The following is a 16,364-nucleotide window of genomic DNA, read 5'->3' as shown; positions in this document are numbered from 1 at the left end:
TGTGTGTGGGGTGTGTGTGTGTGGGTTGTGTGTGTGTGCGTTCGTGTGGGTTGTGTGTGTGGGTTGTGTGTGTGAGTTGTGTGTGTGTGTTCGTGTGTGTGGGTTATGTGTGGGGGGTTGTGTGTGTGTGGGTTGTGTGTGCTTGTGTGTGGGGGGGTTGTATGTGTGTGTGGGTTGTGTGTTTGTGTGTGGGGTGTGTGTGGGTTGTGTGTGTGTGGGTTTTGTGTGTGTGTGTTGTGTGTGTGTGTGTTGTGTGTGTTGTGTGTGTGTGGGTTGTGTGTGTGTGTTCGTGTGTGTGGGTTGTGTGTGGGGGGGTTTGTGTGTGTGTTCGTGTGTGTGGGTTGTGTGTGGGGGGGGTTTGTGTGTGGGTTGTGTGTGTGTTTGTGCGTGTGGGTTGTGTGTATGTGTTTGTGTGTGTGTGTCTGCTGGGGGGTGGGAGGGTCATCAACAGGTTTCACTACTCAAATCATCTTCCCCTACAGGGAGGCGCAGAGGATCCCATAGCTACCAGCCAGCGGTCAGGCTCCGGGTCACCTTTTGTCAGCGGACCCTAACATTCTCTAGGCCCCCTCTGTCCCACCCCAGCCGAGCGACTCACTTTCCCTCTTAGAGGTTTCTCCCTAGAAAGAGAAGGGGGAGCCTCCAGGCCAGCAGCAACAGCCCCCCGGGGAACCTGTTAGAAATGCACATTCTCAGACCTGCACCCCACCACTGAACGGGAGACTGCGGGCGGGGCACCCCCGCAGTGCGGTGCCGGTGGCTTTCCAGCCCTGCGGAAGCTTCGGATGCACTGGGCCACCACCCAGCCACTCTAAGCCGTGAATAAAAGCCTCCTGCCTCTCACCGCTTTACTATGTGCCGGGGCCACTCCAAGCTCTTGAAGTAAATTCAGTTTATTTACTCGTTATAACCGTCCTGTGAGGCAGGCACGAGTATTAGTCCTCGTGGACTAATTTTACGGATGAGGCAAGCAAAACAGAAAAGTGAGGCGACCTTGCGCAAGGTCACACAGCCGGAGGCCGAATGAGAAGCTAGGCCGTTCTCCGCCACACCAGGGGCTCCCGAAGTGTGGTCCCTGGACAAACGGTGTTAGCATCATCTGGGGACTTCTTAGAAATACAAATTCCCAGGCCCCCGATCAGACCTGCTGAGCCCGAAACTCTTTGCGGGGACCCAGCCATCTGTAGAACAAGCCCTCCAGTTTGAGAACCGCAGCGCTGCACCCCGCTGCCCGAAGAGACATCCCGGAAAATAGCCGGAAAGCCTCACGCTCGCATCGTGGCTGGGGTGTTTGCTGGAAACAGGCCACTTTGCAGTGCGGCTCGGCTCCTGCCCACCGGGAGGCCGAGGACCGTGACCCGAGCCGCTCATGAACTGGGGCCTGCCGAGCTCTCATCGTTGGATGGAGAGGAAGAAGCCTTTGCTGCGGGCCCTTGCTGCTCTGGGCCTCGGCTGCTGCGAGGTGCTCCCGAGTGCACACCATCGGCTCCTGTGTCCTGGCTTTCACCTCTAGCCTCCCTGTTGGGGCAGAGGCTGTGCAGGTGGATGGGGCGGCCAGCAGCCATACCAGAAAGAAAGGCGGTGGTACATGGGAACTCTCGGGCTCTGAGCTTGCCAGGCTCCCTAGTTCCACTCTGAGCTCTTGAACCCAATCCCGTTGCTATTGAGTGAATGCTTGCATTCCCTCCCCGGCTTCCGATGTTGAAGCCTCACCTCCAAGGTGATGGTACATGCAGGTGGAGCCTTTGGGAGGTATGAGGCCATGAGGGTGCAGCCCGCATGAATGGGGTTAGTGCCCTTGTGAAAGAGGCCCCAGGGAGCTTGTTTGCCCCTTCCTAGGAGGCAGGCCCTCTCCAGCCTCTGGATCTGCCAACTCCTTGACCTTGGACATCTCACCTTCAGGACTGAGAGACATACCTTTCTGTTGTTTTTAAGCCACCTAGTTTACTTAGGGCATTCTGTTATAGCAGCTCACATGGGCTAAGACAGCCATCACGTACCCTCTCAGCCTAAGGACCTGCCATGCTGTTTCCCACTGCACTTAAAACACACACCAGAACCCTCCTGCCCCCATATGGTCTGCAAGGCCCTGTGTCAGGAGAGTCAAAGCGTAGGGCACAGCCCACCAGCGGGCCAGAAGTTCAGCTCCACAGGTCAAGATCTGCGTTCCTCAAGAAAAAATGGCATGGAATAGTCCAAGTATTGTTTTGTGAAACTCGTTAATATGCGCGTGTGTACTGGGAACACTGAAAACTCTGAGGATAATTCCGTTATCTGTCCCAATCCCCTCCTCCTCTCACCTCCCCTGGCATCATCCTCCTTCAGCAACAATGCCCTTCTTTGGGATCCGGGAACACCCCAGCCGTTTCCCAGCTCACAGGCCCTGCCAGTGCTGCTCCACATTTCCCCCGGAGCCTCATCCTCTGCCCGGCCTTTGGCTCCCTGTCTCATGGTCTCATTTCAGCCCCATAAACTGACAAGGCAGGCGGTATTCCCATTTCACAGATGAGAAGACTGAGAGTCAGGGAGGTTAAGTAGCCTGCTCAAAATCCTATGGATCCAGGATTCCAACCCAAGACCTGAAGGCTCTCCCACTGTGCATGCCCTCTGCTCCTCTCACAGGGACATGCAGGCAACTTGAGAGGAGAGGGGGGCTTTACTCTTGAGGACATGCAGGCTACTTGAGAGGAGAGGGGTGGGAGGAGCACCATCCTTGGGGCTTGGAAGCTTGGGGAAAACACGGGCAGCAGGCATGGAGGAGCCACAGCTCTGGGCGCCATGGGCACACACATGATCAGAATGGACGCTGGAGACAGAAGAGCTTGGAAAAGTTGTGATTAGGGTAGGAAGGCTTCAGAGCAGGGTAGGGGCTGGGAGGGAGAGCAGGAGCTGGTAGGGAGGACTGTGGGTGGCTCATGGGCTGCTGCCCTGGTCTTGGTAAGAGATGATAAGAGACTGGGGTGGCAGCGCTGCAAACGTGCTGACCAGCATTCAGCCAGCCCACCCACTGATCAAACTTCAGACACCTGAGGCCTCCAGGTACAATGGCTATTATTAAAAAACAAAGACAAAAAAAATCCCAAGAAAGTAATAAGTGTTGGCAAGGAGTAATTGGAACCTTTGTGCACTGCTGGAGGGAATGCAAAATGGTGCAGCCCCTATGGAAAACAGGATGGTGGTTCCTCAAAAAATTGAACACGGAATTGACCCAGGAATCCCACTTTTGGCCATTACCCAAAAGAACTGAAAGCAGGGACATGAAGAGCTGTCTGGTCACGCCCATGTGCATAGCAGCATCATTCACAATAGCTAAACATGGAAGCAACCAAAATGTCCACTGAAGGATGTGTGGATAAACAAAATGTGGGCTATCCATACAATAGAGTATTATTTAGCCTGAAAAAGGAAGGAGAGTCTGGGCGTGGTGGTTCACACCTATAATCCCAACACTTTGGGAGGCCGAGGCAGGCGGATCACCTGAGGTCAGGACTTCGAGAGCAGCCTGGCCAACATGGCGAAACATCATTTCTACTAAAAATACAAAAGTTAGCCGGGCATAGTGGCAGGCACCTGTAATCCCAGCTACTTGGCAGGCTGAAGCAGGAGAATCATTTGAATCTGGGAGGCGGAGGTTGCAGTGAGCTGAGACCATGCCATCTCACTCCAGCCTGGGCAAGACTGTCTCAAAAAAAAAAAGAAAAAACAAAAAAAAAGGAAATTCTGACACATGCTACAATATGGATGAACCTTGAGGACACCCTAGTCACAGGCCAAATACTATATGATTCCATTTTTATGTCGTCCCTCATAGAGTCAGAAATGAGAATGGTGGTTGCTAGGGGCTGGGACAAGGGTGATATGGTTTGGATGTGTCCCTTCCAAATCTCAAGTGGAAATGTGACCTCCAATGTAGTAGGTGGGCCATGTAGGAGGTGTTTGGGTCATGGGGGCAAATCCCTCATGAATGGCTTAGTGCTGTCCTCATAATGAGTGAGTCCTCTATGAGTTCACATGAGATCTGATTAACAGCCTAGCACCTTCTCCCTCTTTCTTGCTCCCTCTCTCACCCTGTGACAAGCTGGCTCTTTCCTTCACCTTCCACCATGACTGCAAGCTTCCTGAGGCCCTTACCAGAAGCAGATGCTGAGGCCATGTACAGCCTGCAGAAGCATGAGCCAATTCTCTTTATAAATTACCCAGTTTCAGGTATTCCTTTGTAGCAATGCAAATAGACGAACACTGGGGGATGGGAAGTCAGTGTTTAATGGGTACAAAGGTTCGGTTTTGCGAGATGAAAAGAATTCTGGGCTGGGCGTGGTGGCTCACACCTGTAATCTCAGCATTTACAGGTGTCAGCTACCGTGCCTGAGGCGGGCAGATTGCTTGAGGTGAAGAGTTCAATATCAGCCTGGGCAACATGGTGAAACCCCGTCCCTACAAAATACAAAAAAATTAGCTGGGCGTGGTGGCACGCGCCTGTAGTCCCAGCTACTTGGGAAGTTGAGGTAGGAGAATCACCTGAGCCTGGGGAGGTTGAGGCTGCAGTGAGCAGTGATCATGCCACTGCACTCCAGCCTAGGTGACAGAGCAAGACCCTGTCTCAACAAAAAATTAAGATTTCTGGAGACGGATGGTGGTGATGGTTGCACAACAATGTGAGTGTACTTAATACCACTGACCTGTACAATTCAAAGAGCAAAGATGGTAAATTTTCTGTTTTGTATATTTTACCACAATCTAACAAACAAAAAAGCAAAACAACTCAAGGCCTGAGCCACAGAGGTTTCTTACAAATGTGCGTTTTATTTGCATTCTAACCCAAGCACAGATCCCACATACAGACTTCTTGTCTGCACAATGGTACAGTAACAAGTGCAAAATATGCTTTATTTCAGGTACAAAAACATGGCAGTAGGACAACTTCGAGCTTGACGCCCACCTCCCCAGGACCTCTCACACCCACCTGACCCATCCAAGGGCCACGTCACCCCGACAGATACTCCCACCACCTTTAGAGAAGAGTCACCCAATCTGGAGAAAGGTGCTGAGGTTACATCTTTAGAAAGAAATCACTTTAAATACACGAACATTAGAGAACACAGTAACTGTGCTTCCACCCAGCACGGGGAGGCTGCGGGGAGGCACCCCAAAGAGTCCCCTTCTCTTCTGTGGTTAACCAAGCAAGCCCCACAAAGCTTTCCCCAGCAGAACACACCCGGCGCAGCAATGAGGCCTCAGGACACAGCCAGCACTGTGACAAAAGAACTCATCCCACCTATCTGGACAGCATGAGGTCTGCAAGTGGGATCCGGACTGGACACCAGGAAGCTCCACCTGGCTCAGGCCATCAGTAGCTGTGGGACCCTGGCCCCCATCTAACCTCCCTGTTGACTTCCTGAAAACTGGGCTAGCGGGGGCCTCCCCATTGCTTTAGGGAGGATCAAGTGAGAAGCTGAGCAAATGCACAGAACATAAAGCCTGGCCCGTTAGCCCCAGCTGCTACCACTGCTGTTACTCGTGGAGAAAAGGAGTACAATGGCTGCTGTCTGCCCCGAAGTGATGACACCAGCAGTGCACAGAGGCCGGACAAGCCACAGGGGGCTGGATGGCCACAGCTGGACCTCAGACCCATCCTGTGGAACTCCTTCCATTTGAGGCTGTCCATCCTCCAATGGCAGACACAGAATTCTCAGGCCTAGGATACCCTTATGGAGGACCCGGGGCTGCCCCTCCAAACCACCAAGCTGCGGCCACTGTGAGCGGTCCCCTTTGTAGCAGGAAGAGCAGCTGGACACATGGGAAGAGGTTTGCAGGCTCCAGAGAAACCAAGACGTCCTCCATCCCCAAGGCACTAGGTGGAGGTGAGATCAGGCTGCCCCTACCAGGACAAGAGTGTGCGCCGGTCAGGAGGCCACTGCTGCCCACCACCGCTCAAAGGCCTTCCCCACGCATCAACCCTGAGGGGCCTGGCCAGGGGATGCAGGCCAAAGGCCCAATGGGTCTCCAGGAACAGAAAGCAGGCGGCAAGAAGGAAAGCAAAGGGCTCTGCATTCCCACCACGAGGCAGGGCAGACTCTGCAGGAGCCAGCTGGAGCACCAGAACCTTCCAAGGAGGGCTCGCCAGCCACACAGAACACGAGATGCGTGACAGGCAGGGTTAACGCAGAAACTGCCCATCTGAGGGCTTCCCCTGCTTCCAAGCTCAAACCAAGTCGTTTTATTCTTTTACAAAAGCCCTTGCTGTCTGAGACTTTATTTAAATCACCCAGCAGGGATGGAGGTAATGGAGGTCTGGCTCAGTAGTCAGCACACTCTTTCTGTAACGGGCTGGATGGTAAATATTTTGGGCTTTCAGATCCAAGAGGCAAAATCAATATTATGTTGGCATAAGAGCAAACACATTTCCACAAATTTTTAAATTGATAAAATCCAAAATACAATAATTGAGTACATATTTTGGTAAATACATGTCTACTAATAAGAATAATTTTTTTTGATGGGGGAGAAAACAATTGGGTTCAAAGATAACATTCCCTATCATAAATCGGTGGCATAAACAGGCAGTGGGCTGGGTGGGCCCATCGTGTGCTGGCTGACAAGGGCAGTCACACACCGCTGAGTGCTGATACAGGATGAGGGGTGCGGAGCCGATGATATGATATTGTTCTCTTTGATGAAGACCTGAAAACTTCCCCTGACCCCTGCTGCCCACCTCAGGGCCCCTCAGGACGAAGGGCATGAGGACAGGTTCCCACTCTGGCCCTTTGCAGGGGGAAATGCTTTGGTTACCCCATCACAGGGCTGGCCAGCTGGGGCCCAAGCAGTGACCGCCCTTCCCCACCTCATCCCATCAGCTGCCCTGCACGGAGCAGAAAACCCATGCCTCAGAGCTACTTCCTAGGGACACTGCCTCTGGAAGGCCCTAAAATGGCAGAGCCGGGGATGGCAGGTGCAGCCCTGGCCACTAGCACAGCAGTTGCCCTCAGCTCTGTTAGCTGTGACCCATAGATTGGGGGAGGGAGGAAAGCCAGGAGAAGCTTTTGCAGAAAGGTCTGGAAGCTAAGTGGGGGTTTCAGGAGCTCTCAGGGTGCCCCTGGGCAGGTCCCAGGAAGGAGGCCTGGGGTGCCTGACCAGCACCTCACTGGTCCTCAAGCCCTGTCCTTAAGGGGCAATGGGAAGGAGGTGGCAATCAGAAGAAGGTACAAGCATTTCCTACTTGCAACGCTGGACTGGTAAGATGACACAGAGCATGTAACCCGAGGGGAAGTGCCTGTGTGAAGCCAGTCGTGTGGAAGATCCACACTAGAGGCCTTGCCCTGCTCTTGGGGGCCTCGCCCAGTGCCACTTACACTCTCTAGAAGAGCTAAGGCCGCCAGCTTCATCCACTCTCCAGGAGGTCACACAAGATCAAAAGGGAATCATCAAGCTACAGAGGAAGCCTGTTTTCCCCAAATGCCAAGGGAAGAGCAGCCATCTCCACACCTTGCCAAGCTAAGGCTGCTTCTGGCTGTGCTCATGGCAAATTCAGGAGTGAGGGAAGGGACCCAGGTACACACGTAAACATGCACATGTGCACCAATGACACAGACTGTGCCTGCACTGTGTCTGGTCCCTGGCTGGCAAGGAATATCTGGGGGCCCCTGTAAGTTTGCGGAGGGAGTAGTCAGCCCAGTTAGGAGCCAGGGCTGATTCCCAAAGACACGATGGAGACAATCTGACTCATGTCAAGAAGCATGCCGCCTTGCACTGCAGGAGCACTGGTGGCACTGTGTACAATCAGGATGGGTACACATAAAGGTCTCCTGCCTGTTATGCAATTTTCAAAGATTTTTTTTTTTTTTCAAAAAGACAGAGATGAGTCTCACTATGTTGCCCAGGCTGGTCTCGAACTCTTGGCATCAAGCGATTCTCCCACCTTGGCCTCACAAAATGCTAGGATTAGAGGCATGAGCCACCATGTCCAGCTTTTTGCACGATTTTGATGGAGGGAAAAATGGGAAAGCCCTGGTGCCCTCAGATTCATTTCATGGCAGGTTGGTGCCATCTGCAGAGATCACCAAGCCTGTATTTGTAAGAGGAGGAGATGGAGATCCAGAGAGGCAAAGAGACTTATACTGAGTGAGGGTCTGGGATCTAGGACCTTCCCTGTCCCTCCTCCTACATCCCAGGCAGTGCCAACATCTAATCTCCCACCCCCACCCAATCATCCACTGTTTTCCCACCCCCTCTGAGCGCCTAGGGGCTTTCTCCCTCTGCTCCACTGACAACAGCCTAAGAGGCTTTTCCGTTTATTTCATCGACTTGTTAATGATTTTCAGATCTTCAGTTACTCAGGCCAGGCCCTGAAGCAACGCTGGACTTGGAAACTTGTGACCCTGGCTGGCTCCAGTCCGCTGCTGGTAAAGCCCTCTCTAGGTTAATAGCTTTGTGTAAGGGGCTCCGGGCTGCCTGGGCAAGAGGTCACTAGGGCAATGCTTGACCTTTGCTTAGGACCCCAAGCCAAAGCCTCGACCTCCCCACCCCATCCTGTCCTTTCCACAGGCATACCATGCCCCTCCTCCAGCAAACCTATTATTCCTCCATTCAACAGCCTCTGTCCCTACATCAGGAAGGGACAACCTGGTAAAGAGGAAAGGGTTTATCTCAACCTTGCAAACAGATACCCCGCAAAAACCGTGATGACCTAAGAGTAAGGAACTCAGCTTTGGGCTTCCAGTTCGAGATGGTGGCCTGAGCACAGGTGTCTGTCTTATTTCCCTCTGGGGTTCACTGTAAAAAGAAGCTGCAGGTCAGAAGCCACAGGTTGGTGGGAGCGCCCTGGGAAGAGCTGTCCTGCTCAACAGGCCAGGACCTCTGGACTCGCAGGAAAGACCCTGGACAGCTGTGGGAAGGGCTATGGCTTTTCTGTATGTCAATCAAATGAAAAATGAAACCTGGAGCTTTCGCTCATCTGACCCCTGTGAAAGGGATGAGCTGCTACATTAGGCAGCTGAGACACTTTGGTACCAAATTACCATGTGTGCTTTTTTTGGGCATTTATTATTTTCTCTTCTTTCATAAGCTATAAGCTTTAACTATAACCACGAGAAGGTAAGAAGAGCAGATGCCAGGGGCATGCCAGAAAAATGGGAGACTCTACTAATAGCACACTTCAGGTAACAAACTTTTATTACATCTTCTTTTGGAACTAAGAAGTAAAATATTAGCCTCCCACACTTTTGAGAATTAAAATTGAGCCTACCATCATTTGGCCTTGGTAGTGACATCACTTGGGTACAGTGATGACAGCCTGAGGGGCTGGACCTCAGAAAACCAAAGGTCTAGTTCTGGTCCTTCCGCTGTGTGATCCTGTGTGACCCTGAGCACATTATTCCACTTCTAGGTGATTCAGTTTCCTCATGACTCATAACAGGAAATCATTGGTCTTGACCTTCCTCTAAGGGCTAGTGTGTGGAGCTAGAACATGCACCAAGAAAGACTGGGAAACATTGGAGAGAGAGAGGACTCGGTACCATTGACTCAGGTAAAGAGGGAGACAGCAAGAACAGAGTAGAAAGGCAGCGTAAAACTGGTGGAATCGGCCGGGCGCGGTGGCTCAAGCCTGTAATCCCAGCACTTTGGGAGGCCGAGACGGGCAGATCACGAGGTCAGGAGATCGAGACCATCCTGGCTAACACGGTGAAACCCCGTCTCTACTAAAAAATACAAAAAACTAGCCGGGCGAGGTGGCGGGCGCCTGTAGTCCCAGCTACTCGGGAGGCTGAGGCAGGAGAATGGCATGAACCCGGGAGGCAGAGCTTGCAGTGAGCCGAGATCCGGCCACTGCACTCCAGCCTGGGCCACGGAGCAAGATTCCGTCTCAAAAAAAAAAACAAAAAAAAAACCGGTGGAACCAAACACAGACTAAGAGGAAAAAAAAAAAAAAAAGGTAAGCTTCCCACCACCACCACATCCCAGGAAAGAAGATCCAGTAAGAAGCAGAGGCCTTTAGGAAGGGTGCCAAGACAATTCCGTGGAGAAAGCATATTCTTCTCAATAATCAGCAGTGGGACAAGTGGAGATCCACAAGCAAAAGAATGAAGCTGGACCCCTACTTCACATCATATATAAAAATATACTCGAAATGGATCAAAGACCATTGTGAGAACTAAAACTATACAAGTTCTTAGAAGAAAACATAGTCATTAATTTTTTGACCTTGGATTAGGTAATGGTTTTCTAGATATGGCACCAAAAGCACAAGTGACAATAGAAAAAAAATAGGTATCTTGGAAATCATCAAAATTAAAAAGTTTTGTGTCTCAAAGGACACCATCAAGAAAGTGAAAATAATCCACAGAATGGGAGAACGTTTTCACCAATCATATACCTGATAAAAGACTAGCGTTTAGAATATACAAATATCTCACACAACTCAATAATAAAAAGAAGGCCCATCCCTGGTAGTCTAGTGGTTAGGAAAATAGAAAACTTAAAAAAAAAAAAAAAGACAACTCAATTAAAAATTGGCAAAAGATCTGGATAGACCTTTCTCCAAAGAAGAAATATGCATGGCCCATAAGCACAGGAAAAGACACTTCACATAAGTAGCCATCAGGGAAATGCAGATCAAAACCACAACAAGATAGCACTTCATAGTCATTAGGATGCTAAAAGCAAAAAAACAGATAATAGCAAGTGTTGGTGAGGATGTAGAGAAATTGAAACCTGGATACATTGCTGGTGGGAATGTAAAATGGTACAGCTGCTGTAGAAAACAGTCTGCTAGTTTCTCAAAAAGTTAAACACAGAGTTACTGTAAGACCTAGCAATTCCGCTCCTATGTATATTCCCAAAAGAAATGAAAACATATGTCCACATAAAATCTTGTAGAAATATGTTCATAGTAGCATCATTCAGAGTAGCCAAAAAGTAAAAACACACAAATGTCCATCAACTCATGAATCAATAAACAAATGTGGTCTATCTATACAATGAAGTATTATTCAGCAATACAAAGGAATGAAGTACTGATACACGCTCAACTTGGACGGCCCTAGAAAACATTCGGTGGAAGAAGCCAGTCCCAAAAGAGATATCACATGATTCCAGATATATGAAATGTCCAGAGTAGGTCAATCTTACATAGAAAGTAGACTCATGGCTGTCTTGGACTGCAGGAGTTGGGAAAGTAGGGGAGTGACAGACAAAGGGTACGGGGTTTCTACTGGGGGTGATGAAAATGTACCAACGTTGAATGTAATTCTGTGAATTGACTGTGGTTCTGTGAATTTACTAAAAACAATAGAATTGGACACTAGCAATGGGTAAACTGTATGGCATGTGAATGATACCTCAATAAAGCTGTTAGTTAACCCACTCCCCACTTCTCTAAAGAAGGAAGAGGAATCAGGAGCCTGTCCTCACTCTATTCTGTAGGAATGCCATGGCTATTATCCAACAGAATGACTAACAGAGCCCCTTTTATTCTGAAATGTCCTGGTTCATATGATAAATTTATATCACTACCCTATCACTATGTGCTACCATGCAAGTGACTTTGCTCCTCTGAGCCTTGGCTTCCTCATATATAAAACAAGTTCTACCCATGGTAGACCCTGTTTTATTCTGGTAATCCTTCAGTCTAGCACTTCATTCCAAAGAAGCTCCATTTAGAAGCTATGACATTTCATTCAGGTGGTCAGAAGGTTCCCATGAACCTCAATTAACAAAGAGCTGAAGCCCTGGGCCAGCGGAGACCACTGGATACCAGGAACCAGAGGCAAGGCCAAGACAAATTTCTGAGTCTACCGCAGTTACTGACACTCAAATTTCCCCAGAGTTAGGTCATTAAGAAAGACGACGAACCCATTCTGATGCAGGCAAAAGACCCTAAACAGAGTCCCTACAAACAAACAAAGATAAACGTTTAAGTGAGGGGCACCCAGAGAAAACACAATGTTCCTGTGGCAAGTCTAGCAGCAGTTCACCAAGGTCTTCTCTAACTTTCTGTAAGTCCATCCAAGAGGGCCTGGTATCGTGGTGGTCAAGGTCATCTGATGACACCATGGGATGCTCATTCCTAATCCTCCTTACCCATGATTGCCAGGAAATAAAATAGTCTTTTTCTATTACCACCCCCCTAACCCACAAAGGGCCTCAGAACTAATGTCTGTGAGAAAGGCAGTGCACATACACTGTGGCATCTACCACGCCAAGGCACCAGTGCAGAGACAGGAGCACATCTTTGGGTTCTGCAGCAGCAAATCCTTAGAAACAACGTAGAGAAGAAAGAGGTAGAAGGCACAGAATAGCCCCACTCCCATCCATTCATCCAAGAACAGGAAAGGCGGATGTTGACCAGGGTCACGGAGAAGGGAAGCAAACCTGAAACAGGAGAATGAGGGCAAACTGCTCCCATCAAGTCAGCAGTGCTGGCCATGCAGCCAACTCCCAGAGGAGGAGGTAAAGGTAGCAGCTTCCAGGGTGAAGCAGAGCTTTCTCTGGAGGCAGGAGAGTGGTCAGAAGGGACCAACACAGGTGGCACCAAGATACCCAATCAGCTTCCAACTAAGGGATGAGGGGTTTCAGAGCAGACGTCTCCACTGTTTGCCCTTTTAGAATGTCAGGGTTGGACCAACGGAAAAGAACAAGGAACCACTCAAAATCTGGAGGCCAAGAGGAAGGGAGAAAGGAGCCACTGGCTTTCTGTACACCGTACTTGGTGTCCACAGGCTTCTGCTGGTTGGTGCTCTGTAGCTTTCACAGACTGGGCAGGGTCCCTCCTGGCCTCAGCTTGCCTGGTGAGGCCACAGCTTACAGTGAGGCAATTTCTACATCCATGGGGATCCACAGGGCTGGGAGCTGGAGGCAGGTACAAGGCCCACTGCTGCTCAGAGTCCGCATTTCAGGATGATGTGGTAGCCATCATTGCTCTCGGCTGCAAGAGAGAAACACTGAGTGTATTTCACAGGAAGAAAGGTGCAGTGCCACAGTACTGGGGAGTCCCAAAAGGCATGCTGTTAGGGTATTAGCAAAGACCACCAAAATAGGGCTGCATACAGCAAAGTGTGCTGGCAGAAGCAGGGATCTCACAAGCCCTGACATCTGCCTCGTTTAGTGTCTTTCTGACAATAGGTCTTTCTACCATAGTCCTACGCCCAAGGATGAAAACCTATGTTCCAAGGAGGATTTGGACAACTGTGGTTCTCAGGGATATTATGGCCCCCAGAACCCTAAAGACACTCCGTGGCTAGATCCACAGGACAAGGTGAGAAGTGGCTTCCTCATGGTCCAGGGTCTATGAGTTGGTCAGAGGGCTTTTGTTCTGACATATCCTAACCCCAGCCCTTAGGAAGGCCACAGCAGGTCTTTCTCTACCTTTAATGAATAAATACATGTTCCCGGTCCACAAGCTCTTTCTCGGCAGAGCACAGGCACACCGTCAGGTGGGCCCCCCTCGCCCCCCATCCCGACCCACTCTGCCTGCAGACTCAGTGGCTGTATTCTGGGCTTGATCTTCCTAGAGGACTCCAGGAAACCCACAACGCATCTTGCTTCTACTCAACACTGAATTCATAGAGAACAAGTTGCCTGGTCCGGGATTTCCCTTTCAGAAGTGACCCTGGAGGCCAATCTCACTTGTTCTGCCATTTCTAGGGCTAGCTTTCACCGGGAGTTTGTGCTTTCTTTTTCTCAAAGGCTTTTCCCAGGTCAGCACTCTCTGGAAGGGCCCATCCTGCAGGAAGGCCCCACCCTCCACCTGCCCCCACGACTACCCCAGGGATGCAGCTCACTCGCTTCAATTAAACAAGAAAGGGGGAAGAAACAGGGGGAGGGGGAGGCTTCACCTTTAATTGTGCTGAGGACAAAACAGGATTCATCTTGGAAATTCTGCACCATCTGAAAGACAAAAGAGAGAACATGTTCCTTCAACCACGAGTTGAAGTTTGGAAAGCCTCGGGGGCAGAGCCCAGCCACGCACAGCTGCAGAAACACCACTGCCACGGTGCCTACACACGCAGGGACACGGTAAACGCCACTGCCTCAGTGCCTACGAACACAGTAGGAACACGGTTCCGCTACAACATTCACTGAAAAATGAGGACACAGAATCAAAGTGTGACATGATTGCAATTTAAGTAACAGAAAGCTGAACATAACCCCAACCATCTAGTATGAATATGAAGGATGGAAAGAGGCCCAAACGGGAATCAAGATGTTAGCATTTAATACTGGACCACTTGATTTGTGTGTGTTTGCACTGTTTTTGCTTTTTCCTAGTTACTGACTCTTCCAGTCTCTGTAACGGACACTTTATAGGAATGTGTATGTGACTGACAGCAACAGATAAAAACAACTAAATACAATGTTTTTAAAAATAGAAACCTTGGTATTTAGTAGGATCTACACATCAGCATCCTCCAAAGACAAAATATAAAGGAGGGTTCCACTACCTGTGTCTATAAATGTGGCAGGAAACTAATGGCTCTGCTCAGGAGCCTCCTCTCTGGAGTTGTAATTTTGACGAACTACCCAGTGACCTTGCACAAGCCAACCTTTTTAACTTCCTGTCTCCACAGCCCTATCTGTAAAATGGCGCTGATTTAGTGATAAAAATATAACCAGAATGCAGACAGGAACTGGTGTCCACTACTGACGGGGATGTAAATCTTTCTAACACTGTTCATGGGACCCAGTAAGAACGACCATGCATTTCCAACAAGGAAGTTTTCCTACATTCTCCTCCAAGTCATGAGCCCTGGACAAACTCCTACATCACAAAGACGGGCATGAGGCTGGTGAGCGCAGCATCGTCTGCAGTAACACCAAACTCCTACCAGTCCTGTCAATCAACAGCAGAAGCACGAACCAGCTGTGATGGAATCGTGCTCCTCAGCGGTGCCAGTGAGCTCCAGCTGTATACTACAACATGCCTGACCTTCCAAACAAAATGTGAAACGAAAGAAGTCACAGAAGAATACACTATGATTTCACTCACAGAAAGTTTTTAAATAGCAAAATTAAACAATATATTGAGGAGGAACAAGGGAATGCTTCATAGAAAATTCATACCAGCCAGTTGGCTGTTACGAAATCAGTCCACAAAGGGACTTCTAACACAACATTCTGGTACCCTGAGTGCAGGTACATGGGTACTTCAATGGTTCTTTAACTGTACCAGTAAGTTTTATAAATTCTTTCCATATTTATACTGCATTTCACAATTTACATTTAAAGAATATTTTTAAAATATATAAACAGGCCGGGCGCAGTGGCTCACGCCTGTAATCCCAGGAGTTCGGGAGGCCGAGGTGGGTGGATCACCTGAGGTCAGGAGTTCCAGACCAACCTGGCCAACATGGTGAAACCCCATCTCTACTAAAAATACAAAATTAGCCGGGCATGGTGGCAGGTGCCTGTAATCCCAGCTACTCTGGAGGCTAAGGCAGGAGAATCGCTGGAACGCAGGAGGCGGAGGTTGCCGTGAGCTGAGATCACATCACTGCACTTCAGCCTGGGCGACAGAGCGAGACTGTCTCCAAAAAAACAAAAATAAAATATATAAACATACACACAATACACACACACACACACACACACTAGCTAACACAATGGCAGAACCCTTTTTCAAACTGAAAAAATGCCATCCACATTTTATGGCCTGCTCTGGATTACTGCCTCGAATCTTGCAAATCCATCCACCTGTCGCCCCCTGCCCCTCCCACAGGACCTAATGATGCGTGAAGTACATTTACTCTATTCCGCTGGCCTGCTCCATCTAGGACTCTAGGGAGCCCAGCCGCTTGGGCATGCAAAGCCCTACGCAGAGCCCACACGGGCTTAATCAGTAACTCTCTTGTTTAATGAAGTGCCCTTGCACCCCAGGGGCCGGCTCCGCGGCTGGCCAGGCTGCCTCCAGCACTCCGGGCAATTAAGAACCAAAGGTTTCCAATAGATTCGGGGTTAAGAGGCAAGGAGACTTTCGGGAATGAGAATCGCCTACTTAGGCGAGGTGGCATTTCGGTTCTGCTCTCTGCTTCACTTGCTTCACTGCCTACTCTTGAGCACACAGGACAAGCTGAGGAAGGAACGGCCTTCAGGACCCGTGAAATTGCAAGGGTTCCCCACATTTTTGGTTTTTGTCTTCACAAAAGGAAATTCATTTTGAAATGCAAAGTGACAAGCCTCTGGTGACACTACAGCTGTCCACTGCTCACAGCATGTCCACCTTCCTGGCTATTCTAAAGTCAGCTTTCAGGTTAGGAACCTCAGGCTTCATTTTCCTCCTCTGTAAAATAGGAGTTCAAGAAAAAAAATAGCTAGGCCAAGCACAGTGGCTCACGCCTGTAATCCCAGCACCTTGGGAGGCCAAGGCAGGTGAA

The 16,364-nt window shown here is 49.7% G+C and overlaps 1 protein-coding gene across 1 annotated transcript in view; it reads right to left on the bottom strand.

Moving 5' to 3' along the window:
- Nucleotides 1-12,872: 12,872 nt before the first annotated feature.
- The window catches only part of TFCP2L1 (transcription factor CP2-like 1), a 68,850-nt gene continuing 65,358 nt past the window's right edge, over nt 12,873-16,364 (bottom strand). Inside the window, exons 16-17 of the mRNA XM_011983463.1 lie at nt 13,830-13,881; nt 12,873-12,919 (exon numbers count right to left, since the gene is read on the bottom strand). Coding sequence (XP_011838853.1) covers nt 12,873-12,919; nt 13,830-13,881 — 99 coding nt within the window. The remainder of the gene's footprint in view (nt 12,920-13,829; nt 13,882-16,364) is intronic.

Source organism: Mandrillus leucophaeus, unplaced genomic scaffold, assembly GCF_000951045.1.
Source record: "Mandrillus leucophaeus isolate KB7577 unplaced genomic scaffold, Mleu.le_1.0 Scaffold25, whole genome shotgun sequence".
Classification (NCBI taxonomy): domain Eukaryota; kingdom Metazoa; phylum Chordata; class Mammalia; order Primates; family Cercopithecidae; genus Mandrillus; species Mandrillus leucophaeus.
The sequence above is the reverse complement of the archived record's forward strand: the minus strand, read 5'-3'. Positions and strand labels throughout refer to the sequence as shown.